Source organism: Mytilus galloprovincialis, chromosome 6 (genome assembly GCF_965363235.1).
Source record: "Mytilus galloprovincialis chromosome 6, xbMytGall1.hap1.1, whole genome shotgun sequence".
Lineage (NCBI taxonomy): Eukaryota > Metazoa > Mollusca > Bivalvia > Mytilida > Mytilidae > Mytilus > Mytilus galloprovincialis.
In genome coordinates, this window is record NC_134843.1 from 46954342 (window position 1) to 46981118 (window position 26777).

General features: G+C 32.3%; 1 protein-coding gene across 4 annotated transcripts in view; it reads right to left on the bottom strand.

Annotated features, from left to right (window-relative positions):
* Window positions 1-18417, bottom strand: part of LOC143079722 (ranBP-type and C3HC4-type zinc finger-containing protein 1-like) — a 207324-nt gene extending 188907 nt beyond the window's left edge. The window contains exons 1-2 of one of the 4 annotated variants that reach the window (XM_076255263.1): window positions 18350-18417; window positions 225-453 (exon numbers count right to left, since the gene is read on the bottom strand). In XM_076255263.1, the coding sequence (XP_076111378.1) occupies window positions 225-453; window positions 18350-18370 (250 nt within the window). In that variant the 5' untranslated portion in view covers window positions 18371-18417. Of the gene's footprint in view, window positions 1-224; window positions 454-8598; window positions 8984-18349 lie in introns of those variants that run through there. The other 3 variants (XM_076255261.1, XM_076255262.1, XM_076255265.1) reach the window with 3 other exon arrangements.
* Window positions 18418-26777: the final 8360 nt, after the last annotated feature.

Consider the following 26777-nt stretch of genomic DNA (forward strand, 5'->3'; position numbering starts at 1 on the left):
CTGTTTTGTGGTTTTTTTTTCTCTCTACATATATATATTTCTTAGTAACTCAGTCAACCATGTTCATCAAAGTTTCATATAATTACTCGCCAAAACGTAATACTAAAAATAAATTAAGGACTGAAAGTATATATACATAATATTTATGTTATATGAATTTAAGGCGCATTTACTACATAAGTAAGCCACCTACCAAACCAATAACAACAATAACCAGCACCTACTTTTATTTGTTGTTGTTTTGCCTTCTCTACAAGAATTCAGAGTAAAGATGACATTCTGAAGTTTCTGATAAAACTCATCAAACTCAGGTCCTTTCTGGAACTGTAAAACAAATGATCTTTTTTTCCCGTGATCATTCAAATGGAACTCATGCCAAACTTTAGACTCTTTTACATTGTGTTCCAATGATTTGTCTATAATTCGATTTAGGTTTATGGTAATTGCTGGTGTCTGAAATGGAAAAAAAGAAGGTATTTTTTTATTTTTTAAAATTCATTAACCCTTAAAATGAACCTTTGTGCTACAGTTATTGTTACAGTTTATCCAAATCATCATATGCATCCAAGCATGGGTTAAAGTACACAATGTGCCAAAAATGGTCATGAAAAATTCAACATTTGGTATTAAAGGAGAGTTATATATATAGTAGGGGTGTCAACTCTGTGAAGATTTACTAATCAAGTTCCCATTGAATTTATCAAGTGGTACTTGAGTTCTCGCTACATGTAGGTAAAACATGTACAAAATGAAAACACAAAATTATACCAATTGTATGTATTGTTGGTTATTTGATAAAAAACTGAAGTTAGTTGTCCAAAGCTTGTATATTTTTTAAGGAAGTAAAATACAATAATAACAATAACATGAATAAACATGATTTTGGTTATATGTATCGTGAATTTTGGCAATAGACATTGCCACATTCTGTATGTATGTGCCTGTCCCAAGTCCATGAAGTCTGGAGATTGTAATTCAGTGCACTTGGTTAAAAAAAAAATTTCATTCATTTTTTGGTATATTAATTAGGCCATTTAATAGTTTTCTCGTTTGAATTGTTTCACATTTGTCAATTCAATCAGGGCTTTTTATAACTGACTATGCAGTATGGACTTTGCTCATTTTGAAGGCTGTATGATGACATATAGTTGTTAATTTCTGTGCCATTTGGTCTCGAGAAGAGTTGTCTCATTGGCAATTAAAATCATACCACATCTTTTTTTTTATATGACAGAACTTATACATTTATTCAAACAGATTAGATAACATTTAGCAAACTAAAGCTAGAGAACAGAAACAAAAATTTCAGCAATTTTTCTATTTGTAAAGGGGTATAACTCTAGAAAGGTTTAAGTCACAGACACCACCAAAATTCAAACTTGATCTGTGTTTTGTGGTAATTAGCATTTTTTTAAGCTTCATAACATTTGGTTTAAGCCAATAAAAGTTAGAGGAGACCAACTTTGGATGTACTGACATACAGACAGATAAGGGTAAAACTTAATGCCCTGTTCACTACTGCTGGGGCATAAAAATCTTAACTTTTTCTTCAAGTAAACTCTGAACCAGGAAAATGAGGTCAAGGACAATTGACATGTGACAGACGGAAATTTTGTAACATAAGGCAAATACATGTATATACAAAGTATGAAGCATCCAGGTCTCCGACCTTCTAAAATATAAAGCTTTTTAGAAGTAAGCTAACCCTTCAAGCAAAAGTCACAGGCTCAATAAAAATGGGTAATTATTGCATCAACCAGATGCTCTGTAGGGCGCAGCTTTATACGACCACAGAGGTCGAACCCTTAACGCTTGGGGCAAGTATGGACACAACATTCAAGCTGGATTCAGCTCTGAATTTGGATTGTGATTATAAATAGTTGACACAGCATAGGTTTCTGACACAGAATTAATGTGGTCTAATGAACTTAAAAAAAATTTTTTTGCTGTTGAATATTAATCCTCTCAACAAAAAAAATATTTGAAGAAATTTTCTTTTATTTCTAAAATCTGAAAAATTGAACCCCCCACTATTTTTTCCCCATCTCCCCTTTTCCCTTTTTCTAAAAATGATCTCAATTCAAATTTCTAATGGAGTTTGCAACAATAACTACTCATTAAAATACATCATAAAATAATAAAATATGAAATGTCATGGTTAAAATTAATTTTAATTAATAGTAACTTCTAAAAACATAAATGGTGAATGTGTCAAAAGGGACACAGATGATGCCCCCACTAGCATATAACGTTAAAAAGGGACATAATTCAAGAACTGTAAAAGTGAAGCTACCCAAAAATTGAACTTGAACTGAGTTTAGAGGTTCTAAGAATTATATAAACATTTCATTAAATTTAGTTGAGACAAACTTAAGTTAAGAGAACAGAAACGAAAAAAATCTTCAGTTTTTCCACTTGTAAAGGGGCATAACCCTAGAGTGGTAATAAAAGTGCTTGTAATCACTGAATGGCAAAGAGTGTTTTAATTAATCAGTTGGTAGTAAAAGTGAATATTGCACTTTATATTGTGAAAACTGGGCCCATTATCAAAAAAATAAGTACATGTTTAGATTCAGCATATCAAAGAACCCCAAGAATTCAATTTTTGTTATAATCAAACTAAGTTTAATTTTGGACCTTTTGGACCTTAATGTAGACCAATTTGAAAAATGGGACCAAAAATTAAGAATCTACATGCACAGTTAGATTTGGCATATCAAAGAACCCCAATTATTCAATTTTTGATGAATTCAAACAAAGTTTAATTTTGGACCCTTTGGGTCCCTTATTCCCAAACTGTTGGGACCAAAACTCCCAAAATCAATCCCAACCTTCCTTTTGTGGTCATAAACCTTGTGTCAAAATTTCATAGATTTCTATTTACTTAAACTTAAGTTATAGTGCGAAAACCAAGAAAATGCTTATTTGGGCCCTTTTTGGCCCCTAATTCCCAAACTATTGGGACCAAAACTTCCAAAATCAATCCCAACCTTCCTTTAATGGTCATAAACCTTGTGTTTAAATTTCATAGATTTCTATTCACTTATAATAAAGTTATAGTGCGAAAACCCAAAGTCTTCAGACGCTGACAACGACGACTACAGACAATGACGCCAACGTGATACCAATATATGACCAAAAAATTTTCAATTTTTGAGGTCGTATAAAAAGGCAGAAATATCAATGAAAATTGATACAAAATAATAATTTTTCCGCTTCTATTCATCAGAATGTATTGATTCTTGTTTTTTTAGCGGTCTTTAGAGTATAACAAACAACTCTAAAGGTGTTTTCATATCTTTTAACAAGCTATATTCTAGATTTCGTAATTCATTAGTTGACCATTTATTGAATTTTTCAACATGTCAAATTAAAGAATCTCAAATCTAACAAAAATAATGAAGCATGTATTCTTCTTTTTGTGGTTTAAAGTTTCTTAGGACAAGTAAGATGCTGAAAAAAATATAATATATACAGATATAAACAATACCAAATTTTCACATTATTTTTTCAAAAGGGTCACAAAGCTTCAAATTTGCAATTTCTTCAATGAAAAATGCACAAAAAAAATAGAACTACCCATAACACTTCGGTTTTGTACATTTCCTGAGCAGAAGATTATATAATTTAGTCAAATACCAATTTATAACCCCATCAAAGTATCATACTTTACATAAATTTCAAGAAAATCAACCAAAAACTGACCAAAAAAGACTCATTTTTGAGGAGTTACAAATATATTTCCCCTTCAAAAAATGCTGATTTTGAGTTTTCCTCAAGTTAGATTTTATGGGACTTTTTTCTGTGTATATCAAGGGCATAATGCTATAGATTAGAACCAAAATATTTTCTGTTACAATTAGTTTGAGGTTAAATCTTAGTTTGACTGGACTTAATTGTATGTTATCAACCTGTTAAAATTCTTGGGAAAAAAAAACATAAAGTTAAAATAACATACTCGCAATATTAATGTTCTAAGTCATAACAAGCAAACATTCATACCCGTAGCCAGGGGGTTCGTCCACCCTTGAAATCAAATAAGCACTGTTAAAGTCAATGTTTTGTTCAAATTGTGACTGTTAAAGTCGAGTTCATAAGTCCAATGAACCCCCCCCCTTTGAAATTCCTGGCTACAGGCCTGACATTTAAATAAGTAAATATAAGCATCGTTTAAACACATATCAATATAGAGGGGGAGGACAGGGGTAAGGGAGACGGGGAGAAAGGGGGTAGGAGAAAGGAGAGGAAGGCTGGGAGAAAGGAGAAAAAATAAAATATCTCTCCTTTTAAAAAATGATCTAATATTTCAAGAAAAAATATCTCAAAAGGAGATGTTTTATTCTAATGGGAGAAAGGAGAACGGGGGTAGGAGAAAGGAGAAGAGGGGTGGGAGGAGGGAGAAGGGTACCCCCTGTCCTCCCCCTCAATATAGACCATAAATGTTCAACAGTACAATTTTCACATTTTCATTTTAACATTCTTGCATCTAAAATATACTGGTTATATATCTCCCCTCCTTCAGATTCTATTATTTTTATATATTTATTAATTTAAGCTACAGGTTGATTTATATACAGTAAAAATTCACAGTACTAAAATCAAAGTACTGAAGTACTGAACATTGGATGACCGCACGTTCTTGTGGATGGTCAAAAGCACATGTCCACAGAAAAAGATCACATCTCTATACCTGAAACTGAGGTTAATGTACAGATATATATTTTTTTCTGAGACAAGTTTGAGCATGGATGATGAATAAATGACAGGAAATTTAACCGCACCGTAATAACTATTATATTGTAGTGATACAAATCAGTATACCTGGGAATATTATACTAATATAATAATATTCCCATAGTATACACTGGTTTGTTGTTATATATTATATAATATAACAGTTGCATATATATATAATTTTCATCCATTTGTATATCATTCTATTCTACTATTCTAATAATAGTGCAATGCAAGTGCATGGTGGACACTTTTCTGTAAAAAAATCGATTTTTCTAAAAGATTGGATATGAGAATTAAGCCATTCATATTTTCCTGCAAAAAACAATTACAGAGTTACGGGTCCTTGCCAAGAGTGTCGTAAACCGTTCTTAAGATATTCTTCCACAAGCTTTTACACAATTTTTCTGTACGTGTGCATAGATATTATCAATGATTTTTCACTTTTATAAATATATCTAACTACAAAACATTTTCATATTATTATTTTGTGTTTTAAAGATCCAAGATATTAATTTAATTCCCCAACAACCCATACAACATGATTTTTCTTTCTATTAAACAATATGTGTACAATAGATGCTAAAAAAAGAATCTCTCATTGCAAGCAATTAAAATAAAGCTGAAAGATACATGTATGTATAAATTAGAGAGTATGATCAGATGATAGCTGTAAAAAATAAAAAGATAACTGAATTTGACAATTGTATGGAATGTTTTTGAAAAACTTTTATTGAATATCAGCTAATGTCTTCTTTTTTTTTGTTGCAATTAATTATGATTATTAAACTATAATCTATTTTAAAGAAAATATCATTGTCATGTTATGTACTTGATCTGTGTTGATGGTTGTTACGAAAGAAATATGTCTCGTTAATTTTTTTCAACATAAATATATGTCATATTTAAAAAATACAGATAGGGATGTAACTGGATAATACTTTTGTGTTTTGTTTTTTGTTTTTTTGTTTTTTTGTTTTCCTTCTTTATTTATTTTTCATTATTTTTTTTTATATTTCATGTATTTTTTTATCTTTTCAATAGAAAATGTAAAATATTTCCAATTAAGATTTATTTATAAAAATGACATTGTATTTATCTTATATGTATAATATTGTATGTATGTCATGTATATGTTGTAATTGTTGGAAATAAAAAAAATAAAAGTAAAAAAAAAAAAAAGATAAGCAATGTTATTTTGCACTAGATAATGTCCCCAGATCTATAATTTTTCTAGATACGTTGAAAACCCAAAACTTATTTGCATAATGGAAATTTAGGCGATAGCAATACATGGGAATGACCTCACTTTCATCTCGATTAAATACATATATATATATATATGTCAAGTGAAATACCTTTCTAATGAGTCATAACAACAGAGTATGTAGGTATATTTTAAAAAATAAATTTTTACTAAAAGTAACAACAGACTTCACAAGTGGATCTTAAAAATGCATAACTTCAAAAAAACTTCAATATCTAGACAGAGTTTTTAATTGAACCTCTGAAATTTTATTATGCGACCTTCTAGGAAACATTTAATAGAATTCTTTTAAATGATTTTGAACTTTTGAAAATTACACCTGACAATTAATCAGACAAAAGAATTAAGTTGGCTGTATGCAGATGATGCTCAATAGCTACCGTAGTAAGATACATTTGTACTACAGCTGGCATATTAGAATTGTAATGGTGATATGTAGATAAATTTATCGGTTTTCAAGAGCTAAATTACTTATTCAAGAAAAAATGCACATTGTACAATAAACTGTATATATAACTGACATGGAAAGGTAACACCCGGCCACCGAAAGCTTCATTTTCATGAAGCCCAGGTGGTCGTGAGGTCTAGCGTGCCAGTTACAGTGCAGGCGATTTGGTGTCACGATCGAAATCTCAGTTTGTGAAAGCAAATTTACAGATCTAACATTGTTGGGTTGATGTTTAGACGAGTTGTATATATATATATATAGGTTTGAACGTAGTTTTCAATTAAGACTTGTTAATATTTTTTTGTTTGAGCTTGTATCATATTTTCCCTCTGGTTTATATGATCCGTTCATCCTACAAGTATATTGACTCTTAAAATTCAAGAGTCTATCTGAAATTGAGAGTAAATTATATGGCCTTCCAAATACCGTTTCCATCCCTAACATCATTGAACAGACATATATTGTCGAAATCTAGATCTGGTGTACAAAAAAAAAAATTAAAAAAAAAAAAAAAATATTGACACCTTGTGTTTGTGGCATAACATCTTGGTTGTGGGGTTTATCGTTTTCTGTTTATTATTAAATTTATATAAAGATCCATTTTGTTACATCTCGTGATCAATTTTATTTGGCAATCGCCAATGGCAGTAGGGTCATCAGTTGTTCGACCTGTGAGTCAAATGCGTTTTGTTTAAATATACTTTTTCACTTTTTCGGTCTTTTGGAAAATGTTGTTTGTGTTGTATTTAGACCCTTCTACAACAAAATTTGTTTTACATGCACACGTATAAAAATTGCAGTTATAATCCAACGCAATCATAGGTTGAACGTAGTTTTCAATTTAGACTTGTATATATATATACGATTTGGTGTCACGATATCACAGTAGCATGGGTTCGAATCCCGGCGAGGGAAGAACCAAAAATTTGCGAAAGCAAATTTACAGATCTAACATTGTTGGGTTGATGTTTAGACGAGTTGTATATATATATATATATATATATATATGAACAAGTCTAAATTGACAACTTTAAGATACAAATATATATGTATATGTATATACAACTCGTCTAAACATCAACCCAACAATCATGACAATAAAAGATCTGTAAATTTGCGAAATTTTCGCCAATTTTTTGTTCTTCCCTCGCAAGAATTTGAACTCATGCTACTGCATTCATGAGCTATCTTGACACCAAATCGCCTGCACTGTATCCAGACCCTGGACTTCTCGACCACCTTGGCTGCACAAAAATAAAGCTTTCGGTGGCCGGGTGTTACCTTTCCTCGGCAGTTTTAATCTAGCCTCGTAAGACAGTACCTGATATATAAGGCATGAAGATGTTATTGTTACAGATAAGCTGAATTATCTGTTGTAAAGGATCCTACAAATTAATGCAAGAATATTATTTAGGGAGCTACCATTTGATTTTTATGGGGGGGCTAGGATGAAATTTTAAAAAAATAGGCAGGACAGGAGTTTTGAGTAAAAAAAAAAGGCAGGATGAGACACTTGCAAAAAAAAAAAGTCAGGAGGACAATTTAGGTAAAAAAAAAAGTCAGGATAAACTAGAAAAAAAGGCAGGACCGAACAGAGTGAAAAATAAAAAGGCAGGACAGAGATTACAGCTAAAAAAAAATGCAGGACAAAATTTTTCATCCTAGCCCCCCCATAAAAATCAAATGGTAGCTCCCTTACAGTCACAGAAATAATTGCATATATATATCACGTATATATTTATATGACAATAGACAATATTTTATTCGCACAAACACATTTACATTAAATGGTTATGGCATACAAAATTAAGACAATAAACTGACAATAGTTAAATTGATTATAATTATATAAGTGTGACAGTGGTATTCACAGCGAAGAAGAAAAAGGCTATAAATATCAACAGTTAACACATTGTTAATGTTCATGAACAATTAAAAAAAGAACACAAACAAAAATTCGGTTGCATATTAAAAAAAAATTATACAGATGCATATTAAAAAAAGTTATACAGATGTTCTTAATAAAAGACAATCATTAATATACTTTATGGTGATTTTTATAATGACTGGTAAGTCCTATATAAAATAAAGGTTAGAAGAATGCAGATTAAGCAGATAAAGCCAATGTATTTTGCATACATATATATACCTCATTTTCACATGCTGAGAAATTAACTATGTCCTCCTGTGAGTCATATTCCAATAATAAAACAGTACAAGAACCAAAGGAATGCAATGTTTGTTCTGACTTCTTTCTCTTTAAAATACTAATTTTTGATTTCTTTTTGAAAGTTATATTTGGCATAGGAACAAGCACAACACACTCATGACATGTTGCTATCTGTGGCAATTCATAGTAAAAATACACTTGACTCGATAGAGGCCTTGAATTTTTCTCTGATATACATGTATCGGTCTCTTTGCTCATGTTGTTCTTTTTATTAATCTCACTTTCACAACAGAAGTTTTCCCCTTGGGTTTTTTTTTCACACAGGTAATATAAACCAATTTTATAGAGAAGTTCAAAAATCCAGTTTATTCTAGAAAACTAAATAACTGTTAAGAAACAGATGTTGCTTCAAAAGACCTTACAATGTAATTATAATGTTCCTGTCAAAATATTTTCTTCCTGGTTTGCAGTAAGTTAATAGGGTAAAACACCTTTAATAATTTTTACTTCCTTCTACAATCAAACTGGTTTAGATTTAAAGAGTGACTTTTTTCTAAATATAGATTCTAACTAGATCAGGAAATTAAAGATTTAAAATCAGTACAACATGAACTAAAGATTTAAAAAAAAATATCAAAAAATAAATCTTTTTGTTTTTACCAGAAAGACTTATTCTGACATAAAGTATCTATATAGGCAGTATAACATCCTTCATGTCAGTTAAACACAAATTTAAGAACTGAATGTTTCTTTTTGGCAAAAAGTAAGCACATTTTGAATAAAACACATGAATAATACATAATTGGAATTGAATCATGGATGTCTCAGGCCCGTAGCCAGGAATTTCCAAGGGAGGGTTATTTGGACTCACAAACTCGACTTTAACAGCCACATTTCGAACAAAACGTTGACTTGAACAGTGCTTATTTATTTTCAAGGGGGGGGGGGGGGGGGGGGGGGGGGGGGGTGTCCGAACCCCCATGGCTAAGGGTATGTGTCTTGCATGCTACTTACATGACTTATCATGTTTAAATTTGGTATGGTAATTAAGTCTTAAAGATCAAAGTTTTACATGATAATTAACACATAAACTTAGCAATGTCATATCATGATCCATGAAAAATAAGATGAGGTCATGTATGAACCCTGTTAGACTAAAATGTACATCTTACAATCAATTTAAATTCCATATATATAAAAGCAGTTTAATTCTAGCATCTATAGTATCTGGGAACAGGCGCTAGTTGTGACATAGATAGATGATTCTTTTATTAGTTGTAACTTGATTTAAACTAGCTGTCGGTTAACGAACACTCTCAGATCTCTATTTTGTGTGTTTTTTTTTTTTAGGGGTTTATATGTTACAGTTCTGAATATATGTGAAATCAGGTAATTTTTAAATTCCGTGGAATAATTAGTGATTTTGTTTTAACTTCTGATTTTGACCTAAAGAATAAAGAAAAGAGAAAGTATATAAACTTATTCAAAAGCTTAATAACTTTTTGATGGATATATACTTGTATAAGACAGTTTTTGAGATATGACCAATATAAGAAAACAAAGTATTTTTACATTATATAGTATATATTGTCTTTTTTGTTACAAATATTATTTTGTGCCTATAAATGTCTTTTTTAAAAGCTGCAAATTAACAATAAAACACTTATTTGCTATTTTATACCAATTTTCATGTCACAATAAGATCTAATAAGGTAAATTGATCACCTGGTATAAACAATCTGGTTCAAACTGGTCTAATTTCACCTGAAATTTTAACCCTCTGAAAATTTAACAAGTTGTTAAATCATTACCCCTTTTCGATTTTTTAATTGAAAATTTTAGCACCACAAACAAAAACCAGATGCTCCACAGGGCGCAGCTTTATACGACCGCAGAGGTCGAACCCTGAACAGTTGGGGCAAGTATGGACACAACATTTAAGCTTGATAAAGCTCTGAATTTTGATTGTGATTAAATAGTTGACACAACATAGGTTGCTGTCACAGATCTAAATACATGGTTAGATTCAGCACATCATAGAACCCCAAGAATTCAATTTTTGATGAAATCAAATATTGTTCAATTTTAGACCTTTAGACCTCAATGTGGACCAATTTGATAACCAGGCCCAATATTAAAAATCTAAATACATGGTTAGATTGAGCATATTGAAGAACCCCATATATTCAATTTTTGTTGAAATCAAACAAAGTTTAATTTTTGACCCATTGGGGGGGGGTCTTAATGTAGACCAAATTGAAAACGAGACAAATTCACAATACTGCGCAATTGAATATTTCCTGCTATTGCGCAAAACTGTGCAATTGAAAATTTCTTGCTATTGCACAATTTTGTGCAATTAGATATTTCTTGCTATTGCGCAATACTGTGCATTGAAGATTTCTTGCTATTGCTGAATACTGTGCAATTGAAAATTTCTTGCAATTGCACAATACTTAATATAATAATATGGACCCCGATTTGGACCAACTCGAAAACTGGGCCCATAATCAAAAATCAAAGTACATGTTTAGATTCAGCAGATCAAAGAACCCCAAGAATTCAATTTTTGTTAAAATCAAGCTAAGTTTAATTTTGGACCCTTTAGACCTTAATGTAGACCAATTTGAAAACAGGACCAAAAATTAAGAATCTGAATACACGGTTAGATTTGGCATATCAAAGAACCCCAATAAACAAAGTTTAATTTTGGACCCTTTTGGCCCCCAATTGGTTGGGACCAAAACTCCCAAAATCAATCCAAACCTTCCTTTTGTGGTCATAAACCTTGTGTTAAAATTTCATAGATTTCTATTAACTTATACTAAAGTTATTGTGCAACCAGGTGCTCCACAGGGCGCAGAATTATATGACCCCAGTGGTCGAACCATGAACAGTTGGGACAAATTTGGTCACAATATTCAAGCTTGATACCGTCTGAATTTTGATTGTGATCAAATTTTTGACATAATATAGGTTTTTGCCACAAAATTAATGTGGTTCAAGATCTAACACATCTATTGCACAATACTGTGCAATTGAATATTTCTTATTGAAACTTTTCAAAATTTGAAATTTGAATAATGTTGAAAAAAAAAATCCTTACAAAAAATGGTAAACTGAGACCCCCCCCCCCCCTCAATTTATTGAACCCCCCCCCCCCCTTTGGAGCAATAACCCTTAAACTCAATCCCATGCTTTCCTTTGTAATATTGAACCTTGTAGTATGATTTCAGAGAGATCCATACACTTATAAACACAAGTTATTGTCATGATTGTTTGGAAACTAGAAACATGCTTCTTTTTGGCCCTTAATTCCTACATATTTTGGGCAATTAACCCAAAACTTAATCCCAGCCTCCCCTTTGTTATATGGTACATTGTGGTACAATTTCAGAGCGATCCATGCAATTACACACAAGGTATTGTCTGGAAACTAGAAAAATGCTTGTTTTGGCCCCTTTTGGCCCTTAATTCCTAAACTTTGGCCCCATAACCCCTTAAATGAATCCAAACCTTCTACTTGTGATTTTAAACATTGCAGTATACTTTCAGAGCAATGGAAATATTGGTAAACAAGTTAATATCCTGAAACTAGAAAAATGCTTGTTTTGGCCCCTTTTGGGCCCCTAGTTCCTAAACGGTTCAGCCCATCATCCCCAAAATTAATCCAAACCTTCCTTTTGTGGTATTGAACTTTCTGAAAAAATTTCATTAAGATCTATTCACTTAAACTAAAGTTATTATCCGGAAACCAAAGTGTCTTCGGACGACGACGACGCAGACGACGCAGACAACGACATCATACCATTATACGAACCCAAAATGTTTTTGGGGTCGTATAAAATTGTTTTGCATTAACTTTATAATTTTCATTGGTTCATTTTTACAATTGATATTGCATCATTTTTGGCACTTTCCTAAGTGGGGTCATTTGGTATATCAAATTGTTAAAAAAAATATGAATTCTTTCCAAAAATAAAAATTTTAAACCCTTTTTATTTCCCAGTGGAAAATGAAATCATTTAGTGCAAAAAGTTATCCCAGATAGTTAGGTTGTTGCATATCAAATGAAAGTCCATAAAGCCTACATTTCACATATCATATTGATGTCCTCAAAAAATTATTTGAATGGGATTATCAAGTGTAAAAATTAAACTTTCAAGAAGATAGTGTTGTCACATGTATCAAATGAAAGGCCTGACATCAAGTTTAAATTACCAATTTCATACTTCAAATCTTGAAAATTTAGGTGGACAGGGTCAAATTTAAGGGGGAAAAGTTAAATATTCACAAGGTATGCTTGTCCCATATCAAATGACATACTAGTGTCTAAATGGGTGACATCCCGTTTGTTTCGACAGCCCACTATTCTGACAGCCCATTATTCCAATAGCCCATTACTCCAATAGCCCATTATTTCACCAGCTCATTATTCCAACAATTCATCTGTCTTAAGTGTATGGGTAAATTTTCTCTAAAAAGAATTCTCTGTTCTCTACAATATTTGTGGTTGTCCGTTTTGATTCCGATTATTCTTCTCATGTGGGATATTTGTCTCTGTACATAGGAGTTGATACACATATATACTAATTGCAACTGCTTAGTCACAACCCTTGTTTTACAGGTCTGGGTATTTTATTTGTCTTTATATTTCGGTGTGTGTCTATTGTATGTCAGTCTGTGCTGTTGTAGTTTGCTGTTTTTTTGTCTTTATCTACATGTATCTTCTTTTCAATAAATCTTCAGTTTTCCGCTTTCGCATATCAGGGGAGTGAAGTTTCACCACTATTTACAATGATTAACTACATAAATAAATATATCAGAGTTGGATAACACTACTCTCCCTCTTTGGTCGCAACACTTTCTACGCCTTGTATCACTCATCTGATTTATATTTGAATTAATTTTGTCGAGGAAATTAACAACTAATATCATGAATGCAGAATCGATTAAAATGAAAAAACAAAGAGACAAATTATACAAACCCAGGTGTTTATGCAAAACCGTTGCTAAAACATTTTTGAACCATTTAAAGTCATGTATGTTGAAAATTATATTTTAAGACATTTTTCCTGTAAGCACTTGCATCCCCAAGAATCCATCACTTGTTAGATTTTTGTTTTATTTAACAATACCCACCATAAATTAGGTTGTTAGTTTTCCTCGTTTTAATTGTTTTACATTGTCATATCAGGCCTTTTATAGCTGTCTGTGTGGTATGGGGTTTGCTCATTGTTGAAGGCTGTACAATTACCTATACATGTAGTTGTTCATTTCTGTGTCAAATGGTCTCTTGTGGAGTGTTGTCTCATCATGCTCATTGGCAATCATACCACATCTTCTTTTTTTATATTCGGAATATAGAAAATGAAGTGACCCCGCCTATCCAAGTATTTGAGTCTCCCCATATAGGGGTTTTGATTTTTGATTACTTGGCATTACAGATTACACGTTGCAGGGGACATGGAAATATCAGGCTTCAGTCTGTTCGGTCTTGTTAGCACTCTCATGTGTTCCAATTCTTACCAGACTTTTATGAAACTATGAGTTATATCATCAGCAATGTCTTTGACAATTTTAAAATAAATCCTAATCAAATATTTTAACCAGTTATGACCCTTTGTAATATAAAATATAATGGAAATCCAATTGCATTTGCTCTGAAGTTGTTATAAATTCTCTTAAGATATCAAAAATAAAATTGTAAAGAGAGGGAAAAAGTGATTTTTTAGTTATTTCCCTTGTTCATGTTGTTCCTTGAATCATGTTGCATAGATAAAATATTTGCAATGTAGGGGACAATGGAACTTTGCTTTTATATTGAAAAAAAAATCAATATATTCGTACCTAGGTAGAAATGGGAATGATCACACTCTATTACAATTTTTTTTTTTTTATCACGTTGTCTATCATGTCACAAGAAATGATATCAGGATAGTCAGAGGATATGGTGGTTTAGTTGTAACATTGCTAGTCAAATGTAGAAAACAGGTTCAATTTCAGATGAAACATGTTGGGGGTCTGCATGTCATCATCAACTGTGCTTAACGTTGTCGACGTAGACTTTTTACAAAAAAAGGCAAGAAAACTTTTCTGTGATTTATCCATCTTGTTAACATGTACATAAAATAAATTGACTGTGCATACTGCTTGGATAATGATTGGATATTATCCTCATAACGTTATTAAATTTTGATACCTCTGAGTTAAACTTCTACGAACATGATCATGATGATGAAACACATATATCTATTATTTTGGTCAAAATGATACAAGGATGCTTGACATTACTGTGCATACATGAAAGATATGCCATGCCTATATTTTACCCCTCATTAAAGGAATAGTCATCACATAGAGATGTTACCCCTCATTTGAGGTGTTGTTCCCTACCTGATAAGTTAATTGTGGTATAGTCCATCAATAACCAAATATTTGGATATTCCCTTACATTTCAGACAGTTCAATGATGTCATTTATGCCTTTAGTTTTCTCAAAATCGGTGCAACTCATTATATATAACATTGTATAAGGGACATATATATCTATACGTTAAACAAGTCTAAATTGAAAACTACTTTCAAACCTATGAATATGATTGCGTTGGATAAAAACCGCAATTTTTATATGTGTGCGTGTAAAACAAATTTCTTGTAGAAGGGTCTAAATACAGCACAAACATTTTCCAAACATGACATGACTGATGTTCTTTAACCCTGCTGACTGCCATTGGCGATTGCCAAATAAAATTGATCACAAGATGTAACAAAAAGGATCTTAATGTGAATTTAATACTAAACAGAAAACAATAAACTCATGAAACTTGTGGCCAAGATGTTATGCCACAAACATAAGGTGTATTTTCTACCACTTTATTGAGTGTGATACGATATTTATCCATTCAGTTAAATTTTCAAATTTAAAAGGCAAGGCTTGCCTAGTGATTTAACTCTCTTACTGCCATTTGTTTTTCAAGGTTGTATTTCGTGTGCAAGAAAATACAACTGCTCGACGTCTGTGACATCAGATACATGTACAAAAATGATGTCATGCCATGATCATGATGACCGTTACATTTGGGACCCAATGAAGAAAAATATGACCCTGATTTATCTTGGTCTTTTATTTTAAAAAGATACAGCAATAAGGAAAAGCTTGCACAAATTAAAACAGGGACATATTTATTATGAGTACAGAATAAAATGAAAACTCGAACAGTGTTGAAATAATTGGGTTGGTACTTATGCAAGATGAAAATATAATTACTATGTAAAACTTGAACTTAATAAAAAAAAAAGTTGTTGTTTAATGACTCTTTTATGTGTATTGGGACATTTGCTGTTTGTCAACATAAAAATAAAATGCGTATGTTAGTCAACTTTTTAAATTCAAAATACGGTCATAAATCTAACAAGTTTGTGCTTGTGTTTCAATATCTTTAATCCAGTCATGTTTTCTGTATCAATGGTTTCCACGAATCTTGCGCTTTGGATATCATTCACGGTTTAAATTTCCTGACACAAAGCCATTGCATAAATAAAAAAATCCGCAGTTTTCTTATCACAGAAATTTGTGACATACCGTGCTTTGCGGTCTTGGAAACAGAGAGTGTTTCTCGTAACGTGAATATTTCATGTCATTCTCGTAATCAATCTTTACTCTTGGAAGATGATGTTGTCATCATAGAGCAGCAGAATATGTCGACTTAATCATTTTGGTTAGATTTACTCGAGGTACAAAACCGAAATTTAAAACAGGTAGCTTTGAATGAAACGAAATTTTACCGGTAACGGAAATGTACAAAATCCGGAAATCGTAAATTTTATGAAACAAAAAAATTCGGGGCAGGCCGATTTCATTGGGGCGGGCGGGGATGAAAATCTATCAATTAATTTTAATTGGCCTTACTTGAAAAATTGTAATCAATTACAGCTGATAAACGATTACAATTACAATTACCCCGTCTGGTTTGGGACCCATTCACCAACCTAAATAACATACAGAAATTAGAAAGTGTGCAAAGAAGATCAGCTCGGTTTGTATTGAACAGCTAACAACAAACCAGCAGTGTAACATCAATGCTAAAAACTCTACAGTGGCAACCACTAGCCGAGAGGAGGGCCAACTGCAAAGCAGTAATAATGTACAGTCAGGATAGTATATGGCCTCGTAGCAATACCAAAGCTAGAGCTACACACTACATCATCAGTAGCAAGAGGACACACAACACGATTTCTCGTACTGTATGCCAGAACTTCAACTTACAGGCCAACACGATTTCTCGTACCGTATGCCAGAACTTCAACTTACAGGCATTCCTTCTTCCCAGACAGCATAAGGATATGGAACAGCCTCCCACAACCTTTGGTGGACAGTATCTCACTAGATGCTTTCATGCAGGGGGTACTGAGCTGCAGTATCCCCTAATCGCACCATCAGACTGTTAAACTTGCACCTGTAAATATTTTCTTGCACCTTTATTTTCACACCCAGCATGGGCAATAGTGCGATAATACTCAATTAGAGAACTGCACTGTTTTCGAAGAAGAAGAGTGACGACATGGGTCATAGCTAGCTTCGCTATGTCGTAAAAGTAGATGTAGATGAAAGATGTGTCATTATGTGTGAATTGGATGGTGTGAAGTCATCAGGCTGTTATTTAGACGAATTATATATATATATATATATATATATATATATATATATATATATATATATATATATATATATATATATATATATATATATATACAATATATGTTTTTTTAGGTTACCTTCTACAAACTTTTTATCAGGATGATCAGATGATGGTCAATCTCTGTGAGCTGTAAAGGGAGTATATGTAATGGGGAAAGAAAGTGATTGTTTAATGCTGTAAAGTTCTCAATCGAGTTTCTCAGAGTCTTTCAATATTTGAGGACAACATTCTAGAGAGTCTCGAACAAGGGTTACACTAAAGACCTGAAAGGGGACCTGGAAAGACCTGAAAATATACGACTAAAATGATTCAAATTGCAATAACTTTTTTAGTATTAGATGGAATTTCTTCAAGTTGGAATTTTATTAATTTTAAATATCCATTTTTCATCAAAATATAAATGTTTTAAATTAAAAACAAATGTTTGATGCCAAAAGTTCGACATGAAGGGAGAAATAAAAAGACCTGAAGGGACCTGAAAATCTGTGGTCGGACTAATTCAAACTTCAATAACTATTTTAATATTCAGTGGATATCTTTCAACTTTTAATTTTTTTGAAACAAAAGTCAATATAATGATAATATATAAAAAAAAGATATATGAAAAATATCGTTTCAGGGTGTCAAAACTCGGACCTAAACGGAAAATAAAGAATTCTGAATGAGCCTAACATTCCGGTGTCATCCCATTAGTCCGACAACCATTAATCCGACAGCCCATTAGGTAGCAATACACAGTTAGGAAAAAATACTAAAATTTGCCCTTATGAATTTTACCATCCCCTTTTCATTGCTTTCTTGCAATATCAAGCTTACTGTTGGTGTCATATATGGGCATATGTATGTAATCAGAATCTTCCATAGATTTTATATACAGAATATAAAATGGTAAAATATAATTTCTTTTTGGTGTACCCATGGCAATAATCTGCATTTATTTGTTATAAAATATTGCAAAAGGGGGGGAAAGATGTCACATATTTCCCTAAATTTGGCTAAAAGTAGAATTTCAATCGCTTGAAGTAATACCTTTTCTGAAACTGTGTACATATGTCATTTAGCAAATCCAATGAAAATCATATGTCTTTCATCTCATTTTTTTGTAAAATTGCGTCAAAAAGGTGTAGAAAAAGAGTGTTTGTAAACAGTACATTAATTTCTGAACCGATGACCGGTCTAGCTATGAAAATACGGATTGTCAAACAGAAAACAGCCCATAAAACATATAAAAAATAATCTTGATGCTCTAATAAACCATCTTTGAAGGCTAAATTAGCACTCATCTGTCTAAAAATGAATTTTATTACACACTAACTTTCCTAGTTGAAAAATCCACAGGGGCCAAAATGCGAAACTAAACTTCTAACTGTGTATTGCTACCTTAATTAATAGTAAATATTTTTTTCAAATTCTCCCTTTTAACTTATTTTCTGAGTTCGGCTAGCTAATTCAAGTAAAATGGCCAGGGGCGTAGCTGCCGTTAGGCACTTTAGGCACGTGCCTACACAAAATTTTTTCACAAATATTTTTTTTTTGTTAAAAAAAATAATAAACAACGTTATATGTATATGAACTCCGGTGAAGTTGTCACAACTCTAATTATCGAATGTCATGTGTACACTAGTCTCTCGTCCTTAGTGAATGAATCATTGGGTAGAATTGAATGTTTTTTTATGTGTGTACCTTATATAGAAACTATAAACTAGAACTTTGGTTCAGATCATTTCAATTCTATCAACAAAAACTTGAATGAACCTCAACTTAGACACGTGAATTTTTAATTAGTTGTTGTTAGTTTTCAACTAGCTTTCCACTTTGTCTTCACCCGACTTGCCAATGTTGGTCGTCCGTTTGGCTGTGCAGGATGTATAAATACGTAGTCACGTTTGGTCAGAATGGGGACATTTAATCTTAATATGCCTAGTTGTAGAGAGAATGCCACTCTTTGAGGAGTTCGTGTTGGTCTACTGAAAGGCAAAGTTTCTGCTCTTATCCAATAGTCCCTCATTTTCCAATGCATGGCATTTTCAAATTTCCAGACCTTCGTCCTGTACAACACCTATTACAGGACTAAGCTCCCTGTTGTGTTTATTGTAAATAATCAATTTGTTTTTTTTTTGTTCTAAACTTGCATAAATATTTTACACTGGATGTTTAAAAATCAATCTATCAACTAGATTCCAGTAGTTTTGAGTACTCTCAGATCTAAGAGTAATGGCCACAATTATTCAAATTCCTAAGCAGGTAGGGATTTTACAGTAGAGCGGAATATAAAGAAATACGAATTTCTTGAATTTTGTTACGTTAGTATGAGCAGAACAGAACTTTTGCATTAGGCATCGACTATGTGTGTATGAGTTTGTGTGGCTAGGGTGAAGCTTTTAAGAATCAAAATATTGATGGTTGGTGTCTTTCTAGCCAAAAGGATAGTGTTATTATATAGTAAAATATCAGTGTTTATATGCACGTGCCTTTTTTTTTAATGAAGGATCGCCAATATGTACTATCCATTAAGTTAAACGTATATATCGATCATAACAGAATAGATTTGAAAATACCAAACAGGGTGTACTGCTTAATTAAAGGGATACGCGGATCTATGATGGGAATAACATATTGTAAATATTTTTTTAAATATTTGATTTTCCAATTGTACTGTGTTATTTAATTCACCATTCAGATGTTATGGTAAATTATTCATAATTCTTCGAACTTCGAACATGTATATTATAATTTTCATGATCAAATGACGAGAACCCCCCTGAACCCCTTACCAGGGCTCTGCCCTGGACCTGATGGGGGCCGTACGCGGCCCCCAGACACCCTGCCGATTTGTGCCTACAGTTGAATGCATGCCTAGCTACGCCCCTGATGGCCTTTTAATTTTGAAAATTGGTTGAGTAATGAATATTTTATGAAGGTTAGCAGTTGACACTGAAACGCGACAAAAACTGATTTTAAAGAAAGGTGCCAAGTCAAAGTGTAAAATCTTGTCTCTACCTCAATTTTTAGCCAAATCTTAAAACCTGTACCTCTTTTGTCAGTTTTTTAATGTTGAATATCTTAATAAGATCTCTGATGATGCAACATTGTATAAAATTTAGCAATTTCAAGCATAAAAATGTTAATCTTTATGCTTATTGCATACCAAAGACTTGATTAAAAAACTTGGTGATAGGGAATCAATTTCTTACATCTGATTTAACTATACATTTAATATATGCCAAAATGTAACATGAAATCTTGATAAAAACAATAATTTGATATATTCGCAAGAAAAAAACCAACGCGTTCAATACTTAGGCTACTACATGCAGCCCAATCCATCAGAAGCAAGAGTTAAGCCGATAGAGTACAAATATAAGCCTTGTGTCAAAATGTCTAATTTTGGTTGCTAAGGACTGTAAACAATAAAATTGACATATATTGTCATTCTTAAACACTTTTAAATTTACTCAGAAGTTGATTTAGAATCTAAATATCAATAGATTTGTGGCATGAAAAGTCTTAAATTATACAATTCTGAGTGTGGTAAGTATGCCATAAGGTAGCAATAAACAGTTAGGAAAAAATACTAAAATTTGCCCTTATGAATTTTACCATCCCCTTTTCATTGCTTTCTTGCAATATCAAGCTTACTGAGGGCCCTCATGGGGTTTTTGATTATGTGATTACTTGGCCGTTTTTTTAATGATTATTTGATTATTAAGCCAAATATTTCATGATTATTTGATTACCTAGGACTGTATTTTTAGTTTATGATTATTTGATTACTAAAGATAAGCAAATATTTAATGATTATGTGATTATATTGGCAAAAAAATGGTGATTATGTGATTACTAGGACCCCCCCCCCCCCCATGAGGGGCCTCCTTACTGTTGGTGTCATATATGGGCATATGTATGTAATCAGAATCTTCCATAGATTTTATATACAGAATATAAAATGGTAAAATATAATTTCTTTTTGGTGTACCCATGGCAATAATCTGCATTTATTTGTTATAAAATATTGCAAAAAGGGGGGGAAAGATGTCACATATTTCCCCAAAATTTGGCTAAAAGTAGAATTTCAATCGCTTGAAGTAATACCTTTTCTGAAACTGTGCACATATGTCATTTAGCAAATCCAATGAAAATAATATGTGTTTCATCTCATTTTTTTGTAAAATTGCGTCAAAAACTTCGTGTAGAAAAAGAGTGTTTGTAAAGGTAAGCGGAAGAAGGGATCCCGTAGACCGCCCTACGTCACGATTCATGAATTATGCATATTCTATTTATAGGCTATTTATAAACGGTTCTGAAAATACTTATTCTAAAAATAGAATATTCTCAACATGTACAACTATTAAAAAAAACCGATTCAAAATCATTAACTTTCATGAAACACGGTGAATTTGCTTTATTTATTTTTTTATCACATGAAAAAAAGGAAAATGTACCTCATTACAGTAGCATATCATGCATATGTCATTGTGCAAATATATGGGCGTTTTTCAATAAAAACGTACTTTCTTGTCCCAGCCACTTTAAAAAAAAATGTGTTTGATCTTTGCAAGTAATTTTTTGTGCAGTCAGTACATTGAATTAGATATAACATTTTAAAGCAAAGAAACAGTTTATTTTTTAGAGAGATTGATAAGATATTGATTCCTGAATGGTCCAAAACAACCAAAATGGCACGTCCCTAGACCGCCTGTTCAACATTCATACTCTCAAATATCGTAAAAAAATGAAGAAATAAATATTAATTTTACTTAATATAAGTTCTTTAATAATTCAAAAGTATGTTTAGAGCCAACATATTTTAATAAACAGCTTTTAACATAGGATTTTTTATTTTAGAAGGTGTGTCCCTAACACAATGTCCACTACGAAACGAAGTCATTAAAACTTGCTTATAAACAGTTTTATAAAATCAATGTAATTTTTTGTTTGCAAGAGATATAAACATTAGGGTCTTACAAAAGAAGTGATGCTTGTATAACGGCAATTAAACTGTTGGTAAGAAAAATTGAGCACATCAAATGGACCAGAGTGATACCGTATTTTTGTAAATGTCCACTACGAAACGGGTCAAATCTCCTTCAGTAACTGGTTTTAAAATTATGAAAAAAATATCAGTGTACAGCTTAATAACGCTTTGATGAATACAGTCAGTCTTGTTACTATTGCAATATTGGGGTTGTGAGAAAAAAATAAAACATGTGAATACGTCCCCTACGAAACGGTCCCCTACGAAACAAGTTTGGGAGAAAAACGTTTCGTAGTGGACACTACCACTACCATGCAGTATTTTTTTACTCTTTTTTCAATCATATTCGTGCAAAGCAAATAACAAAGGTTAGTTTCATGTAATTTTTATTATGTTTTTATTAACATAGAATAGGGTTGATGTCAACTACGAAACTTTTTGTCCACTACGAAACGGTTTTGTCAACTACAAAACGCATCAAAATGTCCACTACGTAACATGAGTTGTACCTTCATATGTGAAGTACTGTCTAATCTTTATCAATAAAAAATGGTTCTCCAATTCAGAAAAAAATGAGATTTTTCTAGTATATAACGTCAACAAACTGGAATGTCTATAGGAAACATTTAAAATTGCCAAAATATGTGTGTTTAGAAGCAGTTTCGTAGGGGACAAAAGTCCCCTACGAAACAGTACACAAATTATGAAATAATATCATTTTAAAGAGTATTTAAGATTGCACTTTTTGTTTACAAACAGGTCTATAATAGAGGTATTCAAAATAACTCTTGAAAATAAATTTTAGACTAGTTGATTTTCCATTTTTTTAGGTCTGAAAGGAACGCTTTTATTGAAAAACGCCCATATGTACAGATTCCTTTTTAAAATACACATGATACATTTCATATAGATTTGATCAACAGTAGTATTTAGTGCCTTAATTATTTTGTTAAGACCTGCAAATGTCACATGCACGTGGTCCCATGGCTTTGGATATACTATGGAGTTAATAATATTTTTATTATCCGTTTAAAAGAGTATTTTTATGTAGGCAAATTGAAAAAAGATGTAGCTTACACATGTTAAACATGTTACACGTACTAAGGCATTACAGGAGTGTGATAGGGTGTTTAAACTGGTCTGCGTTTAAAGAAACGAATCTATAATCTGACCCCCTGTTGTCTGACAATTCTACTATAGCTGGACGTTCTATTATGAACCACTGTTACTTGTTTACAATAAAGCTACTGTTAGCATGGTTAGGGCGTTCTACAGGATCCCCTGGTCGTTCTACGTGATCCTCTGTTGTCTGAACCTTATATATCTACTACAGAACGTTCTATAGGATCCCTTATATTGTTTGTTTATCATGTATACACTAAAGGACGTTCTACAGGATCCCGTGTTGTCTGAACATTATATATCTACTATAGTATAGAACGTTCTCTATAGGAACAAGTTTTTGGTCAGGATTCTTCTGAAAAAGCTCATACCAAATTTATGAAACATATTCTTGGTGTAAACAGAAAGTCAAGTAATATATCTGTAATGTCAGAGATTGGTAGATTTCCTATGTATTTTACTATAATTTTATCAATGTTAAAATATTGTCATAGACTGGAACGTTTGAAAGAAGGATTATTATTTGATGCATTTATATGTTGTAAACATACAGTTACATAGTTCTAATGTAAATACGTGGTATTCTATAGTATAGATTATATTCAGAAAGAGACTGAATTACCAAATTTTGACCAATCAATTATTTTTTTATGTCAGTATGTTAAAAATAAACTATGTAAAAGTTCTTTCATATTTTGGAATAAACTGAAGCATCAAACCATTAACTCCGAAAAAGGGGAAAAAATGTTTAAAAAAGAAAAATATTTAGAATTACAGGACTTCAAAAAAAGACAGTCAATTTGTAAATTAAGAATAAGTGCTCATTTAAAAATTGAGACAAACAGATATTCAAAAAAACATATAGAAAGATCTGAGCGTCTTTGTTCTAATTGCTAATTCGGTAAAGTTGAAGATGAGCTTCATGTTTTATTAGAATGCCCTCTTTATGATATTCAAAGGGACGATTTTTTCCAAGACATTTCTAACAATTGTTATTATTTTATAAATTTAAATAAATCTTCTAAATTTTTATGGCTCTTGACCCAAGAAAATGTTACTCTATGGAAAAACTGAACTGTTATATTGGTGACTGTTTTAAATTAAGGAGATCAGGTATGAACACTGACACTAAGTCAAGTAAACAATTTGAGAATAAATACATATATAATGTAATTTTATTATTCTTTTATTCACAATATATAAGTGGTTTTTGGCTTGATTCTGACCGATGCTTATATTCCAAATATATATGTATATGCCTCTATAATTGTTGTTGTTACCAATTATGTAAATCAATTGTATCTGATTTTATGCCCTTTATGGGCCCTGTAATTTTGGGAAAAAATATATATAGGATCCCATATTGTTTGTTTATAATGTATATACTAAAGGGCGTGTTCTCCAGATCCCCTGTTGTCTGAACATTATATATAAACTATAGAACGTTCTATAGGATACCCTATTGTTTGTTTTTGATGTATCTACCAATCTAAGAGAACGTTCTATAGAATCCCCTGTTGTTTGTTTATCATGTGTATACTAGAGGACTCTCTACTGGATCCCTTGGTCGGTCTGTGGGATCCCCTGTTTTCTTAACATTATATATAAACTATAGAACGTTCTATAGGATACCCTATTGTTTGTTTTTGATGTATCTACCAATCTAAGAGAACGTTCTATAGAATCCCCTGTTTTTTTGTTTATCATGTGTATACTAGAGGACTCTCTACTGGATCCCTTGGTCGGTCTGTGGGATCCCCTATTTTCTCAACATTATATATAAACTATAGAACGTTCTATAGGATACCCTATTGTTTGTTTTTGATGTATCTACTAGACTAAGAGAACGTTCTACCGGATCCCCTGTTGTTTGTTTTTCAAGTGTATACTATAGGGCGTTCTACAGGATCCCATAGGCGGTCTACAGGATCCCTTGTTTTCTCAACATTATATATCTACTATATGACGTTCAATGATCCCCTGTTGTTTGTTGTTCAGGTTTATACTATAGGGCGTTCTACAGTATCCCCTGTTTTCTCAACATTATTTATCTACTATAAGACGTTCTATAGGATCCCCTGTTTTTTGTTTTTCAAGTGTATACTATAGGGCTTTCTACAGGATCCCCTAGGCGGTCTACAGGATCCCCTGTTTTCTCAACATTATATATCTACTATAAGACGTTCTATAGGGCCCCCTGTGGTTTGTTGTTCATGTTTATACTATAGGGCGTTCTACAGTATCCCCTGGGCGGTCTGCAGGATCCCCTGTTTTCTCAACATTATGTATCTACTATAAGACGTTCTATAGGATCCCCTGTTGTTTATTTTTCAAGTCTATACTATAGGGCGTTCTATATGATCCCCTGGACGGTCTACAGGGTCTCCTGTTGTTTATGAAAATTATGCATTTAAGATAGGACCTTCTAAAGGTTCCCCTGTTGTTTATTTATCATGTATATACTATAAGGCTTTCTATAGGATCACTTGGTTGGTCTGCAGGATCCCCTGTTTTCTCAACATTATATATCTACTATATGACGTTCTATATGATCCCCTGTTGTTTGTTGTTCAGGTTTATACTATAGGGCGTTCTACAGTATCCCCTGGGCGGTCTACAGGATCCCCTGTTTTCTCAACATTATTTATCTACTATAAGACGTTCTATAGGATCCCCTGTTGTTTGTTTTTCAAGTGTATACTATAGGGCGTTCTACAGAATCCCCTAGGATGTCTACAAGATCCCCTGTTTTCTCAACATTATATATCTACTATATGACGTTCTATAGGGCCCCTGTTGTTTGTTGTTCATTTTTATACTATAGTGCGTTCTACAGTATCCCCTGGGCAGTCTGTAGGATCCTCGGTTTTCTCAACACTATTTATCTACTATAAGACGTTCTATAGGATCCCCTGTTGTTTATTTTTCAAGTCTATACCATAGAGCGTTTTACATGATCCCCTGGACGGTCTACAGGGTGCCCTGTTGTTCATGAAAATTATGCATTTAAGATAGGACCTTCTAAAGGTTCCCCTGTTGTTTATTTTTCAAGTATATACTATAGGGCGTTCTACAGAATACCTGAGCGATCGATCAACAGGATACCCTGTTTATAAAAATTATGCATTTAAGATAATACTTTCAATAGGTTCCCCTGTTGTTTGTTTATCATGTATATACTATAAGACTTTCTATAGGATCCCTTGATTGGTCTAAAGGATCTTCTCTTTTCTCGACATTATTTATTACTATGAGACGTTCTATAGGGTCCCCTGTTGTTTGTTTTTCAAGTGTATACTATAGGGCGTTCTACAGGATCCCCTTGGCGGTCTACAAGATCCCCTGTTTTCTCAACATTAT